Source organism: Takifugu rubripes, chromosome 7 (genome assembly GCF_901000725.2).
Source record: "Takifugu rubripes chromosome 7, fTakRub1.2, whole genome shotgun sequence".
NCBI lineage: Eukaryota > Metazoa > Chordata > Actinopteri > Tetraodontiformes > Tetraodontidae > Takifugu > Takifugu rubripes.
The window spans coordinates 16386136-16412192 of record NC_042291.1 but is presented as its reverse complement, the minus strand read 5'-3'; the positions used below and the strand labels follow the sequence as shown (position 1 = coordinate 16412192).

Here is a 26057-nt window from a genome sequence, read left to right as displayed (position 1 = left end):
GGGTGAAAGAACGTTTAAATAGGCGGCAGTTTAGGCAGCGCACGTGTTACAAGTTTAGCACATTACAGATAGGTGCAGAATATAAATATCTTTATCATACACATATTGTTGTCACGGATGTGTTATTACATGTTGATAAGGGTTTGTGGGGACTGCAGATGATTCATTAAACCTCTGTTTATCGTGTAGAATTGTAGCGGTTGGCCTGATATCAGGCGATAAACTGAACATACGGATTTATCCCTTAAAATGGCTCCAGGTTGAAAACGAATAAACGCTGTCGCGATGCAACAACGTGGCTACACAGATCTTCCCAAGTCACCCTGGTGATAAGATCACATGCTCACCGCCGCCATCCATGACTCAGCTCAGAGGTGGGTGTCTGAAAGCTGTCACACTTACACTCTCCAGCATCCTACCTAATCATCCACCTACTGGGCCACCCAGCGGGGGGGCGCAAGAAAGAGGGAGACAGGCTGACAGTGAGGTGGTTAAAAGGGGTGGAGGAGGAGGAGGAGGAGGAAGAGGAGGAGGAGAGAGACGACAAACAAGTCAGACACGCACCCGTTGTGGTTGGAAGGCCAAAGTTTCTACAGTGCTGCTCGTTATTTAGCAGATGTCCTGTGACTCAGCCGGGAAAAAGGAGACAGATGAAGATTATCTCTCTTTTTTTTGCCCCAAGTCTGCTGGGTGGGACCACACACACACACACACACACGACCGGCAGTTTTGTGGGGATCACAAATCATGTTTACACGATTCATATGTGAGCAAATATTCTCGAGGCTGTGAAAGTTTTGCGTCCTAGTTTTACAATTTGAGGCTGATTAAACACAAAGAACCAAGAGGATTTTAGTATAAAGACAAACTGGACACAAACATCGAACTGACTATCGTTTTTAAATAAATAAATGCACGAGAGAGCTCTTTTGTTAATTTTCAAAGCAGCAAAAGCCGTTTATAGCTCCTGTTTTATGGCTCAGACGCCGCTGACGCGTCTGGAGGATCATCTTTGGTCCAGTCGCGCCCCCTAGCGTCGGTGGACCGAAATAAGACCGAAAAACCCCAAGATACAGAAGGAGAATAAAGTGTAAAGTTTTGTTTCCTGTTTTATTTGGATGAATGAAACACTTTCAGTTACAAAAATGACTTAAAATGAACAACACTGTACAATGAACAAGTAGAATTATTTTTCTTCCTTTTTTGGTTTTCAAGATAAGTACACTAAAAGGCTAACTTGCTACCACAAGGGAGAAGAAGGGTGACAGAAAAAGGCAAATAGAGGCCTGGAAAGGTGGAGGTGTGGGGAACAGGTTTGATGGATGGAAGACACACTGAGAGAAACACACACACACACACACACACACACACACACACACACACACACACACACACACACACTTATGAATAGAAGCTGACCGTTGTAACAGGAGGAATTAAAGCTTTGTATATTAGGAAGTTGGCAAACAGTTTGTCCAACAATGCCGGGACAAACAGCAAAGGAGCGACGGCAGAGAACCAGGTTCTGTCACACACAGTCATGCACACACAGGTCTACACACACACGCGGGGGGGGGGGGGGGGGGGGGTGTAAAGGTCAGACAGGTAGACAGGTAGACGTTAGTAGACAAATGAAAGGGTTTGGGGGGGGTAAAGCAGTACTCTGGCAGCACGAGCAGAAAAGACAAGAACTTAAGAAGGATCAGAACAGCTACAAAGATACCAAGAGAATCATCATCATTATCATCACCATCGCTGTCATCATCATGAGCATCATAATTATGAGAAGCTAAAGTTGTTGTTTTTTTTCCAATGACAAATACTTAAAAATATACATTTCATCATCATTTGAACTATCACCATTATTATTATTCCCCTTTGGATAGCTGAGGTCAATGCTTCACAGACCGGCTCGCTAGGTGACGGAGGGGTTGTGGGAGATCAGATGGGAAAGGATGGAGGGTGTGTGTGTGTGTGGGGGGGGGGTGTCGTGGAGGCGTTGTGTTGAAGAGAAAAGTCATGTTAGAGATCTTTGGTTTTAGTCTTTAACGTCTGACTCGCGTTGTTGTGTTGCTGGAGAAACCTTTGGACTAAAGCTGTATTGCAGAGAGAGAAGAAAAGGGGTGAAGGAGAGAGAGAGAGTGTGTGTGTGTGTGTGTGTGTGTGTGTGTGTGGTGGGACGAGAGGAGGAGCAGGAGCAGGAAGCAGCCCTGCGTCTGGTGTCTTGCTCACTGTGTTTCTCCAACCTTCACATCTCTTTTAACTGGGCTGCGATTCATTTTCCGGGTGTTGCTGAGCAGCAGAGGGTGTGAGAGCACCTTTAGAGAGGCGTGATCCCGGCGTCTCCGCATCCCTCGGCGGCACTTACACGTCACTTCATACTTTTCTGTCATTTTAGGTGGCTTTTTTAAAAAAAAAAGTCATACTTTGCGTGATTAAAAGTGAAACAGCAACTCCAACTGACGGCTCTACGTTGCCCTTTCTGGCTCCACGCTAACAGCGACGCCTCGTCCGTCTTTAGGTGAAAAGCACATTTAGTCAAATAGTGAAAAAGAGCCTTAAAAACTCTGGTTTTGTCTTGTCAAACCAACAAATAAAATCTGCTAATTAAACTCTTTATATTCTGTATTTTTCATAGTCACTGACTACATTAAAATAGATTCCCAACCAAAAATAATCACAATTTACAACAAGTCGTAAAACGAGTCGTAACTTTCGGAAGTGAAACATAATTTTTGGCTGAGAGGTTCGAGAAGATGGTTTCTGAAAGAGGACACCGCGGTCGCCAACGATGGGCCAAACCTGATAAAAAGATTTAAACGACGGTTAGTTTCCAAATTGCTCTGTTCTGATCTGGAGTTGTGCCGTAAAGGTGCAGAGAAACACAGAGACACAGACGTGAAAAGTGGCGTTTCTCACGACCACTCAGCTGCACCTCAGTCTTAAAGGGCTCCCTGGTCCCATGGGAGGGTTTGACTTTGGTATCATTCACTTAGGGGGTATCCCCCCCCACGGGAGCTGAAGCCCTCCCCCCCTGAGGTCACCGCTGAGCGGGTAGCGCCACGCTATCCTCCATCTTCCAGCGTGTCCTCACACACACACGAGATGGGTGAAAGATGTGTGCGTGTGACATCTAGCAGCCCCGGTCTCAGCCAGTCACCTGCCCCCTCCCTGATAACAGAGCGTGGACACCAACCGGACAATAGCCCCCCCCCCCCATCACAACAACAGCGAGGGTGCTCGGTGACCCTGGTGACCAAAGGTGCCGGGAGGCGCGACGCCTGGACCTGTGTGGAAGAGGCCGTGAAGGGCAGATGTGAAGGAGGGCCGCGGTTAAAGCTCGACACAGGCAGCAGGGGGCGTTTTCAAGGGGGGCGGGATGTGTGTGCACGTGCACGTGTGCCGGAGCATGAACCAGTATGGCCAGTTTAATCTTCTCGATCCCTGCAATCTTCTCCACGATCTGAATCTCTTCTTTAGCTCCATTAGCTTGATTAGCTTTAAACTAGCTTTGCCGCGCCCGCTCCGAGCCGTGCACGCACCATCCACGCTCGCACCCCAGATTCAAAGTCTTCATCTATTTGGTTTATCATCAAAGAATATGAGGTATATGATGAACTATCTCTCTTTTACATCCTTCAGCGGACGATGAAAAAGTCTAAACGGAGAAAGCGGGAAACCAAAAGAGATACAGGTGAACCTGAAAAGAGACGGCAGGACGTCCGGAGGTGATTCACAGGTTGGAACCCAAAATGGGCCCCCTTCCGTCCTTTCCCCTTCAGCTAACTTGAGCCTGTTGCTTCCGTGGAGTTCTTTTTTTGGTTGTGTAGCTGTAAAGCTTTCAGCGAGTCGCAGCGCTGGGCTCAGACGACACCTCGCTCAGGAATTGCTTGGTTAGAGGAACCTACTGTTGCTTCACACCTGGTTAGAAGGATCTGCATGTCTGTAGGTGCGACACCTCGAGGGAGGAGGTGTTTGTCCGCACAGCGCCGCCACTCATTCTGTGCCGGCGAGGACAAGAAAATGGGAATATTCTCTTATGGAATCCTGACCGGACAGGTGGTTGCATTTCCTGTATTATTTGGTTTAAAGACGTTCGAACTTAAGCAGGAGGCAGAAAGCAAAGCAAACAAACATCAAAAATACATCCCAGAATATGAAAAAAGCACCCCAAGAAATAAATTACCCAATAAATAGCGAGAAATAATAATAAAAAAAGGCGCAGATTAATCAACCGTACCCTGAATAAATAGTACAATCAAAAGTCTAAATCCTCTTAATCAGGAGAAATAAAGCAAAAGTCCAGAGAGAGATAGTAGATAATTTTTGGTCTAAACTCAAGTTATTATCATCATTTTTTTAGGATGTTTTTCTTGTTCCTCAAAGTATTTTTTTGTACGTTTTTTTTTCTCTTTTTCATACATTAGCGATAAGTAAGCAGTAGAACATAGACTTTTTTTGGTTTCTACAAAATCTATAGAAGCACTAATAGATACATTCCGTCTACGAGTCAGTGTGGAGATAAAGTCTCACCGTCCTGCTGCCCATCCCACAGCGACGGGTGGTTGGTGGCGGGATTCTCGACCCTTTCGGGATCAAACCAAATATTCTTGGGAAGTGTCGGCGCTCGTGCGCGCTCACGCACGCTGCGGCCCGGACGGGCTGCGGCTCCTCTTCCTCTCGGTTTGGTTTGCTTCCCTATTTGGTTTGGGGTGTTTTTCTCATTTTGGGTTTCTTTTCACCTCTTGGTTTTTGGCTTTTCGAGTGTCTTTTGTTCGGGTTCTTCTCTAATAATAAAAATCTGGAAGCTAAATTTTCACAGTATTTTTTCCAACCACCTGATAAAAATCTCTAGCACGACTACGAAAAAAATAAGGAGCTCTTGTAATAAGTAAGCGAGTACGTTATTCCAAATGAGTAGTAAGCACTAAAGTACAGTACAGAAAACGGCACAGCAGAGATAAAACAATCAGAACCAACCAACAGAAATATAAAAACAGATCTTTTAGAAGATTTAAGTTCAGTGAGGTCATTTGCGTTTCGCTCCATCCAGGACCAGAGCTGGAGAGAGGGGGGGGGGGGGGGGGGGGGGGAGCGCCTCTGCTCGTCCATCCATCCCTCCATCCATGCTACAGTTTCAGAGTGGGGGGGGCCACGTTACAGGCCTAAAGCTAAAAGACGGATGGAGAGATGCAACAGCTTTCCTTCTTCTCTCACGCCCCCCCCCCTCCCTCCTCCCTCCAGCCACATTTGGTTTTTTTGGTTTGGTTGTTTCTTGTGTTGGGTTTTTTGGTTTGGTTTATTTTTGGTATCCTTTTGGAGAACGTGTGATGCCTGCTGTCGTCTCTCGTCCCTCGTTTGCCCGTCCGGCTGCACCCGTCTTCCTCGGGGTGTGGGTGTAAGGGGCGGTCCCATAAATAAAGCTTCCCCGGGGGGCTTTCTTGGACGGGCCAGGTGAAGGCGGTTCCGCCCAGAGGCTCGTGGCGACAGAATCTGCTCCTTCTGTCTCCATCTGTGTCTTTATTGTGTCGGAACGTCTCGGCCGAAGCTCTTGAACCCGAGCCGGAGTCGGCCCGGAGAATGCTTTGGTTTCCATTTGAGCTTTAATGTCCGTCTGAGGTGGAAAATGATGGTGAAAACGATGGCAGAAACAAAGAACACACACGTGTGAAGAGGCCCGGAGCGTCCGGAACCAGCTGCGACTAACTTTGGCTTTATTGTCCTTCAGTTCTTAGCACACAAATTCAACCAGTGGCCTCTTTCATATCTACCCAACACCATCGACTCCTTCCTACAGGACACTTTAAGGGGCTTCGTTAATGAATCCACACACCGCTCACGCGTGCTGGGATCTGTGGCACTTGAAGAGGCCGGAAACGCTCCTGTTCCGCCCTCGTCCTCCCCGTTTCGGGATAAAGCCACATTTTTGGCAACAAGCACGCACGGGCGACAAAACGGCAACATAAGAATGACAAAGATGGCGATAATGATGATGACGCTGAGGAGACGGTCACAATAAATAAGAGGTGGCCGCGAAAGGAGGCTAATAAATAACGTGTAAAAAAGCGACGGCTGTGAAGACGGCAGAGTGTCGGGAAGAGGGAAGCTCTTCTAAACTCGAAGCAGAGGTAGGTAAAGAGCCCAGAGATGACCATCATTCAGCAACATTCTCCACCAAAACATCGACCGCGAGACACTGGGACAAGATGGCAACACAGGATGGATGGATGGATGGATGGCGTGTGTGTGTGTGTGTGTGGGTGTGTGAGAGAGAGAGGGTCCTGGTCCTGGATAGCTTCAGTATATACACGTCCTTTGAATAAAGCTTTTCTCTCCGTATTTTTGGTATTTGGGATTTTGGTATGTTGTCTTTTTTTGTCATTGTGTATTCCTCCTCTGCCTCGTCCTCAGGTACATTTTTGGTTTAAACTTTTCCTTCTTTTCCTTCAGACCCGCAGCTTCTCGAGAAAAGAGTCAAAGAAAAAAAAAAAAAGCTCCGTCCTCCGCCGTCTTTGAGCCGCCATTCCTTTAGTCAGAGTTTAAAGTCACATTTGATCATTTTTGGTTTATGCTCGGCGACATGCACCTCTTCCATCTTCCCTCTCTGGGTTTGCTTTGCTTCAGACTGGAGAGAAACCGTGTCGACGTCACACGGGACAAAAAAAAGTTCCACGCTGCCTCCTCCAGGTCTGAGAGATAAAGATTTTTGGTTTCAGTCTTCCTCTTTCTGGCCTTCTCCTCTTTTTTCCCACATCTTTCCCTCCCTCTCTCCTCTTTCATTCTGTGTATTTTTGGCATCGAAAGAGCGGGAGAGAAAGAGAGAGAGAGCATCTGTGGAAAAAACCAACCAACAAGCAGAAGAAGAGCGCAGGACAGAGTAAGAGATAGCTTTGGTGTGAAAGGTGAGGTTGACCGTTTGCTCCATCTCCCTCCTCTTTGATTGGCCTGTGGTGGGTGTGGTCACTCGATCTTAGCTCCGCCCAGGGACGGCGGGCTGTGTGCCATTTCGCTGGAGGAGCAGGAAGAGGCGGGACTTGAGCAAGGGGAGGGGGAGCAAAGAGTGGGGCTGATGCTGCTGGCCGAGGGGAAAGGTGACGACTGGGAGGCTTTGGCAACGGCGGCGCTGATCAGTCCGGCACCGGGGTTCTGGCCCATGTGGAGGAGGGCTGGGTGGTTGAGGAAGAGGGAGGAAGGGAGACCCCCTCCCTGGCCTCCAGAGGCCCCCAGCATGACCTTACTGCCACCTTCAAGACTGGAAAGAGGCAGCTGGCCACCACTGGCTGCTAGGGCTGAGAGGAAAAAACAAGATATTTCAATGTTCAGCTTCAGAAAAACATCAAAGTGCAGAAAAGGAAACAGTCAGGAGCTCTTTGTCATCCCCGAACACGCACGGAGGAGCGTGCACGTGATGTGTGACGAGAGAAAAGGACTAAAATTAAATATCATCTCACACGAGGCACCGCAACAGGTAGCGCGAGTGGTTTGTTGTCACGGAAACATGCTGATGACTGCCCTGGCTCGCGCTTCACGTGGGGCTTCTTTTGTGCCCATGGGGGGGGGGGGGGGGGGGGGGGGGGGGGGGGGGGGGGTGGGGGGGTCGGGGGGGGGGGTGACGCACGAGCGCCATTTAATGATATTTGTGATCACTTGGGAACAGAATTTCTATCATTGAAAACAAACCAAAACATTAAGAGCCCCAAACGCCCGAGGCGGCGATGGATTATGTGGTCGGCCGAGGCTACATTTGATGAGGTTATTTCAGGCTCCTTGGAGATCGATGTGTGTGTGTGTGTGTGTGTGTGTGTGTGTGCAGCTCTTGTGACTCTTGTGTATTTTGCTGCATATCTGCTCCACATAAATTTCAGATCCCAGAAAGTGTTAGAGGCAAGAATTGCAAAGACATTTTAGTCAGTTTTGGAATTAACGATGTTAAGAGATGAACTGAGACACCACACACACACACATGCACACACACACACACACACTTCCCATGACCACCTCTACAGACATGTATGATCAGTCACACACACTTGATGGGATGGATTAATAGATGGAAACAAATGAGTAGTAACCCAGACCCCTAAATGTGACTCATCATCATCATCATCATCGTCGTGTCGTCGTCTTCATCGTCATCTCACACCTCCCTCTCACCCCCCCCCCCCCGCCCCCCCCACCCACACAGGTTCAAAAACAGCTCTGACGGTCTCTTGAGGGTCACTCGCTGTCTCAAAAAGTCTCGTGGAGGTGGGAGGGCTCATGTTTTATGCATTATTGTGACCCTCGTTAAAGGTGTCAGACTCAACAAAAGCTCAAAATCCACCTCAGAACGGCCGCTAATTATCCTCCCCTCGTCAGTGGTTTTATCTTTGTTCTCTCCTGAAATAAATAAACCGATTACGCTGCGTCTTTCTCTCTCACACACCTTGGATGGTGGCCAGGGGATTGTTACCGAGGAGGGCTTGGCTCATCCCTGTGTTAACTCCCATCACAGTGTTCCTGTTGTTTCACACACACGCACACACACACGCACACACACAGGCCACACCATACATGTGCAAGCACACATAGGAACACAGACATGCGGAGGGGAAAAGGTGAGAAAAAAGCAGGTTTAGCAGCAAGGACAAGCAGAGGACAAATTCAGCTCTGGACACACAGCATCTAGAGGAGCAGTTGGCTGCAGACGTGGAGACAAGAGAGAGGGCGTCATAAACGCCACAGGCAACATTAATTACACATTTACTGCGTGATCAAATCCAGCAGAGAATCAGTGTGGTGCTTTCTGCAGTAACAGGCGTGTCGCTGTCGTATTCACCTCAAGTTTGCAGCAAAATCGGTGATGTAGTTAGACACGTCACCGTTCTTTTTACCCATGCGCCATAAGCTGTGAACACAAAAACCACACACACAGACACACACAGGGTTATAGAGCACCGCTGCACAGTGGAAGCTGTGGTTCCCGCGTGCGCGCGTATCAGCCGTTTACTCCAAACTGCAGGTGAAACGAGCACTGTGCGGCGCACGTGCGCTAAAAAGCTTCGCCTTAACGCGTCACCTGAATCTGACCAGTGGCTAACGTGAAACATGACATTAGAATAATGCACGAAATGCAGCGTTCCCTTCATTAACTTAAACAATGCCTTAGTTTTTTTCTTTGATTTCTTCTGTTTTGCATGTGTGCATCATCATCATCATCATTATCATCATCATTCATCATCATCATCATCATCATCATCATCATCATCATCATCATCATCATCATCATCATCATCAGGAACACCTGCCGGTAGCTGCGGAGGCTCTAGAGGAGCGGCGTGGCGCCCTGTCTTACCCCGTGTTGAGGCTGAGCGCGCTGTGGCTGGGGGTGGCTGGGCTGGCCGTGCTGCGGGGAGGAGGGGGGGGAGTCACCGGGGACGGGGCAGAGCTGAGGGAGGGGTGGGTGGAGGCCAGGCTGGAAGTCAGGGGGCAGACGGAGGACATGGTGGTGGCTGTTGTGCTGCTCAGACTGGTCACGGCCTGCGGCAGCTGACTGGACATCTGCCAGAGGAGGAGTTTTGATTGTCAGTTAAACGGAAATCAGGCGCTGCCCAGAAATCTGTTAATCATTCATTGTTTTACACACTCGTGCCAATAGACATTTACCATGTGGGGGCTGTAGCAGGGGGGCTTGTGCGTTGCCGGGGCAGACGGGGGCTGGCTGGGAAGGGGAGGGGTGGCACTGCTGGGATTGATGCGTTTCTCTTTCTGCCGGCGGTTGCAGAACCAGACCCGGATCACCTCCTTCTCCATGTTGAGCTGCTCGGCGATCAGCATGATCTCCTCTGAGGTAGGCTTCTGGTTCTGCTGGACAGGACGGGAACTCAGGTCTCCCAGCAGCCTCGCGCTTCGGGCGCGGATGCGGCGAAGAGTGAAGGTGACCCGCTTACCGTCATGAAAGCGCGTTCCAGGGCCACACGTACATTCGTTTCAATGCTGGTTCTCTTCTTTCTGCGGCGACCGGGAATCCCATCGAAGCCTAAAGTGGGCGAGGACAGAGAGCTGGGGCTTGGCAGGGTGCTGTCTATAGACATGGTCTCTGCAGGAGGAGAGCATCCACCGTTAATCATTCCAGCAGACGTTTCTTAACATCGCTGGATCTACAGCTGTGATGCTGATGAGCGCCGACCTGCATCGTTGAGCCACTTCTCCAGCAGTGGCTTTAACTTGCACATGTTCTTAAAGCTCAGGTTGAGGGCTTCAAAACGGGAGATTGTAGTCTGACTGAAATCGTTGCCGTACAGCTTTCCCATAGCCAAGCCTACGTCTCCCTGGTGGAGAAGTACAGATTTAGCAAAGGCCGCGCGCCAAAGACTCAATGCAAATGCCACAAGCTCATGGGAGCCTCTGCCCACCTGCGTGAAGCCCAGTTTGATGCGTCTCTGTTTGAAAGTGCGGGCAAACTGTTCCAGCTCCTCCAGGTCACTGGGCTCCTCCGGGTGCGAAGTCACCGTGGACACCGTCGTCATGCCGCCACCGCTGCTCACCTCCGCGCTCTTGTCTCGCTGCCGCACGTACGACAGTGCGGAAATGAAAGCGAGAAGGCAGCGGAAAACAGAGATGAAAGGGCGGCAGAGCGTTTCTCGTTTTCCACTCAGCGAATAATGAAAGTTTCCTCCATACCTGTGATTGGAGTCCCATTCTGCCAGGAGCCGACAGCAGGCTCCCCTGGTTTTGCTGAGGTAGCGGAATAAGATTTGGTGTTGAGAGGAGTCCTGAAAAACCAAACCAAAATTGTCTGAATGAAATCAGCCACATCCTGGACGTTCGGGAAAGGTCTGTGGCGGGAATGGCCCCACCTTGCTGGCCCTGCTGTGCCTGTGGGAGGAGGAACTGGGCAGGAGATGGTAGCGGGTGACCAGGCACCAGCACCAGCTGCTGGAGCTGCAGCAACTGTTGAATGTCCTGTTCCGATAAAAGAAGACAGGCAGAGCAGAATAAGGCCGAACTCAACCACCGACACGGGGCTCAGGAGGGAGGAGAGGATTTGAAAGTAGGAGGCAAAACTCATTCAAACTGTACTCATGCAAGGTGGAAACTCTGAATCACGAAACCTGTTGACATGCAAGAAGAACTGTTCCATGGCTGTTCTCTCAATGAAGTTACTCATCAGGAAATGGATCTGATTGGTTCTCAGTACCTGGGCAGTGAGCTGAATCGGCTGCGAGAGCGTAAGCTGCGGCGGCGGCGGCGGGACAGGGACACTTTGGGTCTTCTGTTCCTGCGCGTTGTGTCCCTGTCCTTGGGACTGCGACTGGGCCTGCTGCCCTGTCTGCCCCCCCTGCTGCTGCTGCTGCTGCTGCTGGGCGTGATGGTTTGTTGCTGCAGCGGCCTGAGCTTGCTGATTGGCTTGGGCAGCTGCATGGGCGGCGTGAGCGGCGTGGGCTGCGTTTGACTGCTGCACGGCCGCAGCCAGGAGCTGCGCCTGAGCCTGCTGCAGCAGCAGCTGCTGCTGCGCTGGCAACAAAGCCGTCAACTGACAAAAAAAACAAGTCGGAGGAGACAGCAGAGGGGAAGAGGTAGAAAGGAGAGAAAGAAAGGCATGAAACGCAGGAGCTGCGAGCAGATAAAAGCCAAGCAAAACGGTGTGATCGTTGCACATAACATGAGTCTGTCATACCCCTGCTAGCTGGGAGCTGGTTAGCATGAGCTGTGTGTGCTGCAGCGCTGTCTGTGAAGGGGTCGGTCCGTGAGACAGAGGAAGGGATGGGGACATCTCACCACATTCCTCCATCTTATTCTGTCCAAAACAGTAGGAATTTAAAAAAAGAGAGAAAGAAATGTGCATGTGTGTGTGTGTGTGTGTCTAAAGAACACACCCTTCAAACAGAACTATGCCAGAAAGATTGAGAAAAGCTAAAGCACTAAGAGACGGAGGGGAGAAGCGTGGAGAGGTCAGCACTGGCGTGGAAGCTTACCTGGACGCTTAAGACCATGATCGGAACCGTTGGACATTCAAATTTGATCGTAATTTCAATTTATAACCGCTCGCACAAAATGCCGTCGTGTGTGTGCCGAGGACGCTGCTCGAAAGGATGCTCATCTTCCCAGGACCCGGCGGGTTTATACCGCCTCACTCCTTTGCATAGCTTGTGCGGTATGCAAATAAAGAGTTTATGTTTTGGGGGATGTGTAACGGCATTATGGCCTCTTTCAGCAGGCTTTGTGGTGGGAGAGTGCCCCCATCCTCTCAGCAGGTCTGTTTACATTCGAGTCCGGGCGGAGAGTCGACACACGATGGACCTCAACTTTGAGCGCCACAAAAGAGCGACTGAATGAACAGAATTGAATGCAAAGCTGAGGCAGCTATACTGTCAATAAACCTATTGTGTTGTGTTTTTGACACAAAAGCCCAGACATATGCAGAGACATGCACGGGCAGTTCAGTAACACACACACACACACACACACAATAATGATCACATGTTCACCTTGTTGCTGCTGTTCAGGTTTGGTGACAGAGGAAAGGGGCTGAGTTTCATTGCCTGAACCTACAGCAGAGGAAAAACATTTTAATTAAAGATTAAACCGAAAACACACTTTACACGATGTCGTCTGCCAACTGTGCACAGTTCAACACAAACGTTGGATAAAATCATCAAACGCTACCAAGATCCTGCGGACCATAAAGTCCGTCCGATATATTTGGTCCCACACTTTTAACCACCATGCGTGAAAGGGAACCAGCAAATTAGCAGCTAACGGAGAAGCCGCATCTGATCCGCCAGGGAGGGTAAAGTTGTTGTATTCAGCAGACCCACCTGGTGATTTGATTCAGGTCCATTCCGCTCTGAATCTGCGTAGGAGGAAGAGGAAAAAGTGAGAAACTGATCCAACTTGAATAAACACTTGAGCTTATGTGTCACGTGTGATCTGATGTCTTAAAAATGAGACTTGTGCACGTCTTACCTGCGCCCTCCAACGGGGAGTTCGCCCCTGTTTTCTCCATCTCTGCTGACTTTGACATCCTGATATCTGCAAAAGGAAAAACACAAAAACACGTCAGCGCTCAAGCGTGTGTCAGACGCAAGGTGCAGAGAGTCTAGAGAGTGGCGCTGATCACAATCTTGATGACGAGCGGGGAAAGAGTGCGGCCGGGGTGTTGATCTAACACAAGTCGGGCTGGAGCGTTTTCAGGTTGCTGACTGGGCCAACATGGTGGAATCATTCATGAGCTGCATCCAGCACACCTTCATTCATTCTTTCCAACCGGTGGTTGAGCAGAAGAGTGGGCTGACCAAAGGCATTGACTTCTAAATTTAACTTGTGGCCACGTGGGAGTCATTGAGCACGAAAATGTCTCGTGTCATGTGTCATTCATTTAAAGACCGCAGTGCTTCCTGGTTGATACTGGGACAGTCCCACAGTCAGTCAGGGCGAAGGAAGTGTTCCAAGAGATGAAAGGATCAAGTATTTTGGTACACGTGCATGTGTGTGTGTGTGTGTTACAGAGAGAGAAAGAGAGAGAGAGGGAGACATTTAGACAGTCTGGATTTGGGAGTGTGTGTTTTCTGCATTGTGATGTGAAAGAAGAGTAAAGATGCGTGCTGATGTGCGTTTGTGTGTGTGTGTGTGTGTGTGTGTGCTTTTCTGTATGCACGTGTGTGTTTTATCCATCTGAAACCACAAACTGTGCAGGACTTTTTGTTGTGTTCTTCTAAAACTTTCTTTTTCATATTGTGGGGTTAGGGTTAATCACACACATACAACCACACACACACACACACGCACGCACGCACGCACGCACACACACACACACACACACACACACACACACACGCACACGCACACACACACACGCACACACACACACACACACACACACACGCACGCATGCAGGCACGCAGGCATGCATGCATAGCTACTTCCCTTTTGTGAAAACATGCAAATCCACCCAACGACCAACTAATTATATCTGCCACCTGCATAATCAACTCCCTCCTTTTCTCTCTGTCCTCCAGCTCTCCGCTCGAGCAGCACCATCCGCCCTTTGTCCAGTATTTTCAGAAGAGAACACGGACACTGAACCCAACTCCCTCCTTCCTCTCTCACTGTCTTTTTATTGTGTCACAAAAACACTGAATTGAAGTTTTGGCCAAACCTGGGTGCTCCTGGTCGGGGCTGCCTCCCACCATCAGGGGGCAGCAGAGACACACAGACCTGCTCACTGACGCCTTAAATAACCCAATTGTCAGCTCAGAGGGGTCATTATTGAGACAAGGAGGCGTAAACAGCCACACCCTATCTGAATGCACATGTGTTTCATATATACAGATGTGTGGACAGATGCTCAGAGGATAGTGGTGATCAGATAGAGAAGCTGCGCTGCTGCGACAATCTGAGGTCCCGGAGGCAGCAGAGTGACCACAGATCGTCCCCGAAAAAGCCTAAGCGTCTGGTTGATCTATTTGTGGCCTCGGCTTGTGTTTGTCCAGCCTAAACTCTGCCTGTTTTGGCACCCTACAGCGAGGCTCGAACTTCCACTCTTGCTCAATGTGTGGCGAAAAGTGTCAAATCGGCACGCCAGCGTCCTCCTGCTCTCACTCCGCTCACGTTCTGAACTGGCAGACGTCATTATCTGAACGAGCATCAGCCCAAGTCAAAGAGGATCATAAAGCTGCTGTCGTGTGCACATCAGTGAGGTGCAGCCTCTGGCGCTGCGTGTGGGACAGCAGAGGAAGGTGTGTATTGATTCATGGGTTAAAATGGCCTGCAGACAGTAGCGTGGAGGCTAATGTGGTCAGTAATACAGTGGTGGGACAGTATATCAAGATGCTGTGCCTTTTCTCACTTCCCCTCCCGACTTCCCCTTGTACTCAGTTGAACACGGAGTGCTAAACCCAACACTTACTGTCAGTATGGCTATTAATATTAGGCTGTTCTCTCTCTCTCACTCCCCCTCTCCCCCTTTTACTGTACTGAAACCTTTGCAGAGCCCTGCTGCACACAGGCAGCCCATCAGACACGGACGCATTTGAAATGGACTTTTGGGGAATTTAATAGGATCCGTCGGAATTCAGAATATAACACGTAATGTTACAACACCTGCGGTTTGCGTTCAACCTTGTGGGACGTCACCCCCCCCCCCCCCCCCCCCAGTTTAACGCTGAGCAATCCTCATGAATAAATGATGCAATAAAAAACTGTTTGTGTTGTTGTCCTTTTAGCTGAGATGAAACTATCGTACAACCATCTGGCACACACACACACACACACACACGCACACACACACACACACACACACACACACACACACACACACTGCAGAGCTGCTATTTTTAAAACTCGAACTTTTTAAAATGTTGATCGCCCAAAAAAAAAGAAATGAATAAATGTGGTCAGGTCCTGAAAATGAGGATGAGAATTTGTAACCGTGGCAGGTGGCTGATTAGCTGATTATCAGCGTATTAATCATTACTTACACAACGTGCACTCAATATTTCCATGCCAAATGAGATCGACAGATATCTTCTGGATATCAGAAAACGTCTCAGAACATTTCATAACGGAATCTCTCTGCACTTAATCAGACAATCAGGGTGCTAAAATTAAGACGGCGATCTTGAGTTTATTGGTCTATTTTCACTTCTTTATTTACTCATTTTATACAACCAACTCATTTCGATTTAGATGATCTTGGTGGGTAAATGAACAGATTTCTGCTGACCAACGCCAAGTCTTGCATTAATCCTATGAAAACAAAATCAAAGCGGCCGAGTCTCATTTGCGTTCTTGTTTATTCCCAAACGGCGCCGTCTGGTCCCAGTAATGACGGAAGGTCACAGCTGGGGTCACAACAGGTTTGGAGATGATTCAGCGACCCGAGAACCAGCAATCAGGTCTTAACAAAAACATGGTTATAAAAGATGCTATGAAATTCTATTAATGGACAGGCGGCCAGGAAATATGAGCAAAGTGACATTTGATAATTATTTTGCTAACGAGAGTCAGTCAGCGCTGCTTCACGCGCGCTCAATAAGTTGACACGTTTCTCAGCCACACCTGACCGCTCAAATCAGACCTTCGGTCCCTTTTTCTTGTGTGCTGAATTGAGATTGATGATTACCCCCCCCCACACACACACACACACACACACACACACACACGGCTCTCAGGATACCTTTGATTGGTTTGAGATCAATTTGAATTATTAGCACTTTTAAATTTTTGTAAAAACAAAACAAAACAAAACCTTTTGAGCACATAAACACACACACACACACACACACACACACACACACACACACACACACACACACTTTAGCCATACGATAGTTTGACCTTTCCCTGAGCGTGAAGCATCCATCCATCATCCATCCATCCATCCATCCATCCATCCATCATCCATGCTCTTTGATATCCTCTAATTAACTGAGCCAATTAGACCCCATGACATTAATGACCACACACAGACACACACACACAGACACGCACACACACTCACGCTCACAGCTTATTTAGTGATGGTAAGTTTAGGCCACAGACGGGACAGTCAAACGCTCACCTGACAACCACATACTGGAGAAGTCCTGCGCTGCTATCGCTGCCGTCTTGGTCATATCTGTGTCTGTCAGAGTGTTCACGCTACGTTAAAGAAAAACTCTCCTTCCCTCTCTAACCAAAAGGAGGACTGTATAAATCATATGGTTTCGAGAATCAGTCTCTCCCACCCTCTCGTTCTCTCTATTGCACATGTCCACACCCCCAAGCTCCACCTCCTCCCCACATCCTGCAAGAGAACAGGAAGTAAGCCTCAAAAGAGTAGGAACTCGTCACAGAGGAGAGAAAAATAAGAGACACAAAAAAGAAAGAAAGGGGACATGTGAGAGGTTTGAGAGTGGGAGAGAGAGGCGGTGAGCAAGGAGATAAAAAGGAGGGTGCTGATGATGGGCGTGCGTGGATGGAAAGTGATGGCGCGGCTGGAAACAGCTCGTGCACAAACACAGACACGCACACACATTCACTTCTGCTGGAGAACGACAACAGGCTCGATATTCTGAATGAACAGCAAATGATACGGACAGAAAACCTTTGGCCGAGAAATGATCTGAACATGAGGGAAAAGTGATCTCGACGCACATCTCTTGTCCGCATCCTCTTCTGTGTCATGGGTTAGACTGTGGGGTTGGTGCACGTGAGTGGGCGTGCGGTGGTCTTTAGGCGTAGGAGAGCTACAGAAGCGAAGACGTGGGTCCTCTTTAGCAATGTTTACCAGCCACAGCGGAACCCCAGTGGAGGGGAAGACTCAGTCACGGTGCCTCTGACCACAGCACAGAGCAAAAAGCAGAGAAACAAAAGGCTAACGGCGTGTGTGCACGTGAGACCAAGAAGATGCTAAGGTGCGGTAACAATCTTGACAGAGCAGAGCAGCTTTCTCTATCGGCAGAAATGCTGTGTAGGCTGTGACAGTGGACAGGTGTGGCCACTAGGTGGCACTCTTGGTTTTCTGAGCTAATGAACAAACAGGCTCTATAACCTGGGTGCAGCCCACAGACCACCTTCCCTTTCCTTTCCCCCTGGTCCGAGTTCACTAATTCAAACGCTAACTGCAGCAGAGTTCCCAAGTTTAACCTTATAAATTCTTTATTTGGAGATTTACAGCAGCCCAATTTACTGCTGCATAGATACAGCGCTGCACCACAGGAGCAGGTAAACATCAAATACACGTGAAACGAGTCAAGGGGGAAATCTTTCCATGCATATTTATATTTTATATTTCTTTTTTTTTTTCTTACAAACCCATAAACAAAGATGTATTTAAGGTAAACGGCATTACGTAGAAGGGAAACTTTTGTTGTAGTTCACCAAAAAAGAATTCACTAAATCCTGAATTAAAGTAGCAGAGAATATTAACAACTGCATGTCTGGACATTCAAGTTACTTTAGGCACTAATCTCCTTTCAATTGTTTTTATTTATTTATTCTGCTTAATCTTTCGGCCTTCATCTGAAAGAGTTGTTTGTCTACCTGCAGAAATCGGTTGACAACATGCATCCGTGGAGTGTCGGAGCATTTCTGGCCCTTCCGACAACAGTGACAGACTGCCCATTTGGGTGGGGGAAGTGCTTCTCGGGGTCAGAGGTCGTCTTGGCAGCGCGGCTTTGGCCGTGACCTTTGTTCAAACGCCAATCTAACCATATAACGACCGCGGCGTGCGTCTTTGTGTGCGTGTGTCCATGCATGAATACTTCTCTGAGTAGCCACGAAAGAGTGGTGCGTCTGTGGGGTCGTCTGGACCACGAGAGGTCAAAGGCTTTCAGTAACGCTCGGATATCAGCAAACGACCCAAACACGTTAACACACAAGGTAACAAATGTAAAACAGAATAAAGGAGTAATGCTGTTAATGCAATGCTGCTGTGTGTGTGTGAGAGTGTGAGTGTGTGAGTGAGTGTGTGTGTGAGAGAGAGAGAGGAGAGAGAGCTGGACCCCAGGGAGGAGGATGGGAAGAGACTGAGGCCTCTAGAGTCCCATCAATCACTCCACTGTCAGAGAGAGCGAGAGAGAGAGAGGAAGGACTGGGGGGGTCTACTAAAACCGTAAATGGGGAAAAAAAGAAGGAGCAGGAATGGGAGGAATGCAGGTAAGCATAAAGAGATGGGAAGGAGACCAGAGCAAGGCTGTTTGCTGACGGCGAGGCAGGTGGGAGGAGCCTGAATATAATGGCTCATTGAGAGGAGAATTCCGAGGTCTCCAATCCAGCTCAATACGCTTCCCCGGCTCCTATATACAGCCTGGGGCCTGCAGCACACACCAGCACTAATTCACATAATCCATCATATTCCTCTTCTTATAAAGGGGACAAAGCGCACGCTCAGCGACGCACCAGCAGCAAGGCTCTTTTCCAGCAAGAGAGAGATTTCAAACCTAATGCAGTGTGTAGGTGTGCGAGTGTGTCCCCATGAGATCTTACACCATTCTAAATAGAAGCTCCAGCAGTGTGGAGACCACAGAGGTGGAGGTTCTGTAAGCAGGAGGGGTTAAAACACACTCACTGTTGGCTGCCATGGGACTTGTGCCATCTTACACATGGACACGTCACCTCCTACACCGTTACAACACCTATTCCTCTCTTGTCCTAACACCTCTCAGTCGCTCATTTTTTCCATCCTCCTCCATCTTTCTCTTATGTTTCATATTATATCGCCTGCCCATAGGGAGCAGGGCTCGTCGAGGCAGACATTGACGCTCCCATGGCGCTATCAAGGTTGAAGCTGGGATCTTTATCTTCACTCCGATCACCTCCTCGTCTCCTTCTGCGCTCAGGAGAAGAAGGACGGACGGGGGACCGGGCGGCCCTCAGGAGTGATGAGGAGAACAGACCGAGGTAAAAACGAGTGTTTCACTCCCAATCTGCCAACTTCACACTCTCTTGTGCATTTCTGTGCACTCTTTGGCTCATCCTTCATCCCCTCTACTCCTTTTCTTTCACGGCATTTTGTCATCATTCACAAATCCCCCCCCCCCAACCTTCCATGTTCCTTCCTTTTCCAGCAATTTAAACTTTCCTCTGTCCTTCTCTGTCTCTCCTTCCCTCTCAGACCCGTTGGTCAGCAGCAGCTGTGACATCACTGGCCACTGTTCTCCGCTCGGATTGGACACTTGGCCACGTTGCCAGGCAACAGCAGTGAAAGGTCTCAGTGTGAGCGTGTGTGTACGTGGCGCACTCACGCCCGTGTGTGTTTATGTCTGTTTATAGCTACGTGAGTGAAAGGTGTGTGAGCTATTTTCCTCACATTGCCCTTTATCTGTGCATGAGGAATGATCAGAAAAGATCTACTTCAGGGCTTTATATCAGATCAAAGCTTATAGATGATTGGGCTGTCTGGCCACTCTGCTCCACCACAGAAGAAGAAGAGGGGTGCGTGCACGTTGGGTTAATGAAAAAGAAATATTGTACCATGTGTATACATGTCTGAGGCTGCGTTAAACCAAATGTGTATGTTTGTGTCAAATATGAGTGTGTGTGTGCGTGTGTGTGTGTGCACGCGCACGTGTGTGTGTGTGTGTGTGTGTGCGCGCGGGTGTGTGTAAGCCCCCGGGAGCGGGTGGTTATTGTATCTGACACAGCGGCTCTTTCTCGCGCCTCATATTTCTGGGCCGATCGATTCCTCTGACTCCCGACAAGACAATAATCGCACCTCCCTCTCTCACTCCATCACTACCATTATTACTGACCTCCCCAGGGAATGAGCAGGAGGAGGGAGGGAGGGAGGGAGGGAGGAAGGAAGGAAGGAAGGGAGGAAGGGAGGGAAGGAGGGAGGAAGGGAGGGAGGGAGGATGTGAAGTTAATGCAATGAGGAGGAAGCTAAGAAGGTAAAAGAGAGACTGGAAGAATTGATGGAGGGAGGAAAAGACGGAATAGAAGAACCTGAGATAAGGTGATGGAGGGAGCTGAGCTGATAGGGTGAAAGAAAGAAAGGATGAGGGACAAAGCAAGAGAAGGAAAGACCCAAACACATCAGACAGTCAGAATGGGAGGACAGGAGTAGAGACAGGGAGGCCTGAGCAGCGGGACAATAACGGAGAGAATTAACAGAGGAGAGATGAAGGATTCGCACTATCTTCTTCTAATAAAGGAGAGAGTGAGGGACAGGAGAATGGAGGGGTGGGGGGGGTTAGACTGAGGTGAAAGAGGGAAAGACAGAGAAATATAGAGAAACGCACTTACATGCGGAGAATGACGGCTTTAGTGGTGTGGAGGTCAGCGCTCAGAAATATTATTAAATTGACACGTGAACAATAGTTGATTGGCAGCTTGAATCCTGCGTCGTTTCCCAGAGAAGAACGGCCGACACACACACACGCGCACACACACACACACACACACACACACACACACACACACACACACACACACACACACACACACACAGGACAGACAAAAGACGTGGCTGTGTGTCTACAACTCTACATGTGCTCATGAAGGTTTACAGCCATCGTGTGTGTGTGTGTGTGTGTGTGTGTGTGTGTGTGTGTGTGTGTGTGTGTGTGTGCAGCTTCCCTGCGTGAGCCTGTCACTGCTGCATCTCTATGCTTTGAATCCAGATTACAATTACAGTAATTGGCTCTCAATTCTAGGGATTGCTGTTTGACCCGCTCACCTCTCTCTCCTCGCTCTCCCTCATCCTCACCCGTCTCCACCCATCCCGTCTCCACCCCCCGTCTTCTTCTCTCATCATTATTCCTACATCTCCCCTCTACCTGTTTAGATTCATCCATCTTTTTTCTGTGTGAAAACTCCTTTCCTCTGTCCCTCTCTCACCCCCCCAAGCACTCCCATAGACTCCTATCCTCCCCCAGGGCTGATTTACTCTCCATCACAGCACCATTTTGGGGAGTTTTTTCCTGCCTCATCCCTTTCTCTCCGTTATTAGGTGAGTCTGGTATATACTTCTTTTATTTATGCTGTCTTCATTATGGGGAGACATGCGCTCAGCCGTGGGGGCTGATACTGACCGTTTGGGGTAAATGTGAAAGAGTGATAGATAAAAAGAAGTAGGTAAGTAAAGGAGGTGATGGAGGTGGTGGGGATGGTGAGTAGGGGGAACACAGGGGAGGTGTGTGTGTGGGGGGGGGGGGGTCGGAAATTGGTCTGGCTAGCGGAACAGCTTTTCACCTCTCTCTCTTTCTCTCTCCCTCTCTTTCTCGCTCCCTCTCTCTATTCTGCTTTGTATTCTGCAGAGATGACAGGGGGAAAGCTTTATTGCTCCGAGTTTGTATCGATCGGGGCCCCTCTGAGGGGGGAGGCCGGGGGACGCGCAGAGAGGGCCCTTTCTCAACGACTGCAGCTACAGGCGCCCCTCCCCCACCATCCTTTCCACCTACCCCCTCACCCCCTTCTCCTGCTCCTTCCAAACCCTTCTCCTGCTTGCTCACTCTGAAATTCAAATTCAAGGTTCTTATTCTCAAAGGTTAGGAGAGGGAGAGCATGAGAAAGGCAAGAGAGAGATGGAGAGATTGAATGAAAGAGAGATGGAGGCACCTGGCTTCTTCCCCTGATGGAGGCCCTGAATGGGGCTGCGATCTGATAAGTAGAGCCCACAAATACAAACAAGAGAAGGAAGAGAGAAATAATGGAGAGCAAAAAATGGATGAGGGGAGCATGTCAACCCCAGTAGTCCTCCCTTCTCCCTTAACTTACTAATGGGCCGCGATCCTGCTGTTGCCCCCCCAGTTTTATGTGCATTTTCCTCAAACTGCACAATGAAACAACCCAGTGTTAAAATCAGGATTTGATCATGTTGAAGCTGTTTCCAGTCCGTCCCAATATTCAATCTGCAATATAAAAGTGTTTAAAAAAAATAAATAAAAAATCTAAGAAATCGAGATGCGAGATCAGGATTATGTGACGTGAGATGGGGGCCAGACCCTTAAAATAAAGACAACTGACCAAACACCCAATTATACAGGGCACACACACACGCACGCACGCCCCCGGTCCCATTTATCCGTCAGAAGCATGCACGGTGCTGCATTGATGCCGAGGAGGCGAACAGATTGTCCATCAAAGGGTTACAGGGTTCAAGTCCATGACCAGAGGGCTCGAGGAGGGTTTGGGGGTTGTAGGTTCAACTCTCAGGGGACGGAGAGGATCCCTGCTGTCTCCGTCCAACCCTCCTGCCCTCCACCAGCGCCATCACTCTGTCCTTTGTCTCGTCTCCTCTTGGCCTTTTCAGGCCCTCGATGGTCACCCCTCCGCTCTCTCCCTTCAGGTCCCCGGCGTGCACGGCGAGGCAAGATCACAGACAAACACGGATTCGCCGTGAAATCCCACAGATAACTCGCCGATGCGCAAATATGCCCGTATTAATCCAGCACACTCTTCCAATTCAAATGCTGCCGATTTGCCGGCGCTATCTGCGGCGCTCCCACCGCCGCAGCAGATCATTTCATGTTCCACCTGCATCCTGATTGAAACGCTTTTTCCCCCCGTCTCACCTACTCCTCTCGTGGTAAAGACCAAACAGAAACACGGCACTGCCTGAGCTATCAGCTCCTGCAGATGGGAGTGGATATGAGCTATTTGTGTAAACAGCAGATACATATACTGTATATATATTGTCATTGATATTGCCTGTGTGGTTTATGTGCACCTGCTGATGTATTTCAGTGATAGACTATACATCAGAGACTTCTGCCGTTTGATTTATAATAGAACACCCCCACATGCAAGCATGCATGTGTTCAAATGTGCACGCACGCACCCTCGTGCTACAGTAACCCGCAGGTCTGTATAACCCTGGATGCTCCAACGTGGGGATCCATTATTAATCATGCAGGATTTTCCCAAGCAGAGAATATTATTGTTGGGCCTCAATGTGCAACTTTAAGTCTTTGGTGTTTTTTTTTTACGAGTTTCCTAATTCATCAAACCTACTTTCAAGACGATTCTTTTCTCATTTTCTACCTGATCTCTGGAAAGTTATTAATTGCTTTGTTTTTTTCCATTGCCGATCGGTGGAGACCTGACGTGTGTTAACCTGACGTGTGTTATCCTGACGTGTGTTAACCTGACGTGTGTGAGACTAACAATGGCTGGAATCAGAGCGCACAGTGATGGTGATGTGAGCGATGGCCGGCCTAACGTCTGGCGTCCATGTTGGCGCGGTCACAGACCACAATCAGGAGCCCACAAGAAACCACTGATTAACCAAAAGCCCCCCCATGAAGAGAGGTCGAACGGTGACTAAACCACAACACGACCGCTGTGTGTGTTTACATCTGTAGGGCGAGCGGGCCGGGCCCTGACTCTCACGGTAATCGATGAACGAGGGAGGAAAGGGAGGCAGCGGGTGAGGCAGGGATGTGTGCAAGGGAGGGCGGGTGAGGGGGGGAAATCGGTAAAGAAAACAGGTTATCTCCCGTCATTAGGGGAGGGGGAATCCCCGTCCGGAGGGGGGGTAAAGGCGGGGTGGGTGAGAAGGGGTGAGAGAAGAGTGAAGTTCATTGATAAAAAGGGAAGGAGGGAGAGAGCGAGGAGAGGGAGAGACTATGTTTGGCATCAAGAGAGAGCAGACAATTATCTGTATTGATTAGAGCAGCCCAGTACTGTGAAGACTGAGAAAACTATGACTGGATCAATAGAGAGAGACGGAGGGGGTGAGAGAGGGGGGGAGTTCGAGGATAGTCAGACCAATAGAGAAACAAAACTATAGAGACAAATGATATAAAGATGCAATGACAAACATCATAAATTGTTGCATTGTGGATGGCGCAAAGTCAAAGATCTAAGGTGTTATAAATGGCTGGAGGGGAGCCGGGGGAGGGGGGGAGGGGGGGTGAGTAGGAGGAGATCCATTATGTTGTTGATGTCATTACTCTTTATCACTGATTTGTCAGCACTGAGTGCATCCAGCAGGGCGCTTTCATCATTACAGAGGGGAAATGACTGACAAGCACCCACCTCAGACCCATCTGCAGACCCAGAACCACCCACCTCAGACCCATCTGCAAACCCAGAACCACCCACCTCAGACCCATCTGCAGACCCAGAACCACCCACCTCAGACCCATCTGCAAACCCAGAACCACCCACCTCAGACCCATCTGCAAACCCAGAACCACCCACCTCAGACCCATCTGCAAACCCAGAACCACCCACCTCAGACCCATCTGCAGACCCAGAACCACCCACCTCAGACCCATCTGCAGACCCAGAACCACCCACCTCAGACCCATCTGCAAACCCAGAACCACCCACCTCAGACCCATCTGCAAACCCAGAACCACCCATCTCAGACCCATCTGCAGACCCAGAACCACCCACCTCAGACCCATCTGCAGACCCAGAACCACCCACCTCAGACCCATCTGCAGACCCAGAACCACCCACCTCAGACCCATCTGCAAACCCAGAACCACCCACCTCAGACCCATCTGCAGACCCAGAACCACCTCCTGCCGACATCCAGCGCCACCAGGGCGAGCGGGGAACAGCATAAAGCAGGTAGCTCCGACACAATTCAATTCAGTTGTTCACTGACTGCACAAGGCCCGTTCATGTCCAGACACTCTCGTTGGTCTGTGTCGCACGCCCGGAACCGAGAACGTCGCCGCTTCTTCAGAAAAGGATCTCAGAGTGACAGTGGGGGTGCATTTGTTAAACGAGTCCATGTTCCAGGTCTAAAATGGTGGAAACAGAGAAGAAATGTCCAGCTCTCTCTCTCTCTCTCTCTCTCTCTCTCTCTCTCACACACACACACACACACACACACACACGTCTAACTGCCACGCAGTCAAGGCCAAATATGTACAAGACAAACACATACATATAAATGCCATGATTTGCACACATAAACACACACACACACACACATACACACACAGATTAATGTCTAATCAAACCCACTGAGGAAGTGTGCAAGTAATGACTCACCACACATCCAGTAGCAACTTACATTTCACTGAATCCTTGAGCCCATTACCCAGGCAACCCCCCACCCACCCCCAAACACACACACACACACACACACACACACACACACACACACACACACACACACACAGGGGACCTCATCTGTCATGCCTTAGTTTATTGAACATTACTGATAGAATCCCTCCTTCTGATTCCTCCTGACACTAAAGGGGAACGCATTGTCAGAAAAGGTTTATACAAAGGCAAACAAATAGATGAAAAACCATAAACTCTGAATGGGAACGCGGGGCTGGATATTGAGGAAACCTTTGGTAAGGGCAGAAAATGTCAGCTTTGACAAATGACCTTTTAAGCAAGGAGCAAATGTAGAGAGTCGTGTCCTGTGTGGACAGAAGGCAGCTCAACTGTCTCCATCCCAACGGCGAGTGAAGAGATCGGCGCCGCTCTCCCCAGCGTTTGAAGGGAAACACTCGCTATCACAGCTTTAAATCCTGTCCTGCATCAAACCAAATTCATCCCTACATCAGAAGTGAATTGAGGAAGAGGATTTGAATCACTGGTGTTCTGTATGACATCACCAGGAGAAGGAGAGAGAGAACATTGTAATAAACTAGTGCTAAACACCAACCAAAGGAAAATCA

General features: G+C 49.2%; 1 protein-coding gene across 8 annotated transcripts in view; it reads right to left on the bottom strand.

The window, feature by feature from the left end:
- Positions 1–1084: 1084 nt before the first annotated feature.
- Positions 1085–26057, bottom strand: part of pou2f2b (POU class 2 homeobox 2b) — a 37162-nt gene continuing 12189 nt past the window's right edge. Inside the window, exons 1-16 of one of the 8 annotated variants that reach the window (XM_029838641.1) lie at positions 16544–16717; positions 12949–13014; positions 12801–12835; positions 12471–12530; positions 11660–11779; positions 11180–11515; positions 10839–10944; positions 10663–10754; positions 10395–10544; positions 10169–10310; positions 9930–10078; positions 9646–9846; positions 9335–9540; positions 8819–8887; positions 8426–8499; positions 1085–7289 (exon numbers count right to left, since the gene is read on the bottom strand). In XM_029838641.1, coding sequence (XP_029694501.1) covers positions 6961–7289; positions 8426–8499; positions 8819–8887; positions 9335–9540; positions 9646–9846; positions 9930–10078; positions 10169–10310; positions 10395–10544; positions 10663–10754; positions 10839–10944; positions 11180–11515; positions 11660–11779; positions 12471–12530; positions 12801–12835; positions 12949–13014; positions 16544–16598 — 2190 coding nt within the window. In that variant the 5' untranslated portion in view covers positions 16599–16717 and the 3' untranslated portion in view covers positions 1085–6960. Of the gene's footprint in view, positions 7290–8425; positions 8500–8818; positions 8888–9330; positions 9541–9645; positions 9847–9929; positions 10079–10168; positions 10311–10394; positions 10545–10662; positions 10755–10838; positions 10945–11179; positions 11516–11659; positions 11780–12470; positions 12531–12800; positions 12836–12948; positions 13015–16543; positions 16718–26057 lie in introns of those variants that run through there. The other 7 variants (XM_029838642.1, XM_029838639.1, XM_029838640.1 and 4 more) reach the window with 7 other exon arrangements.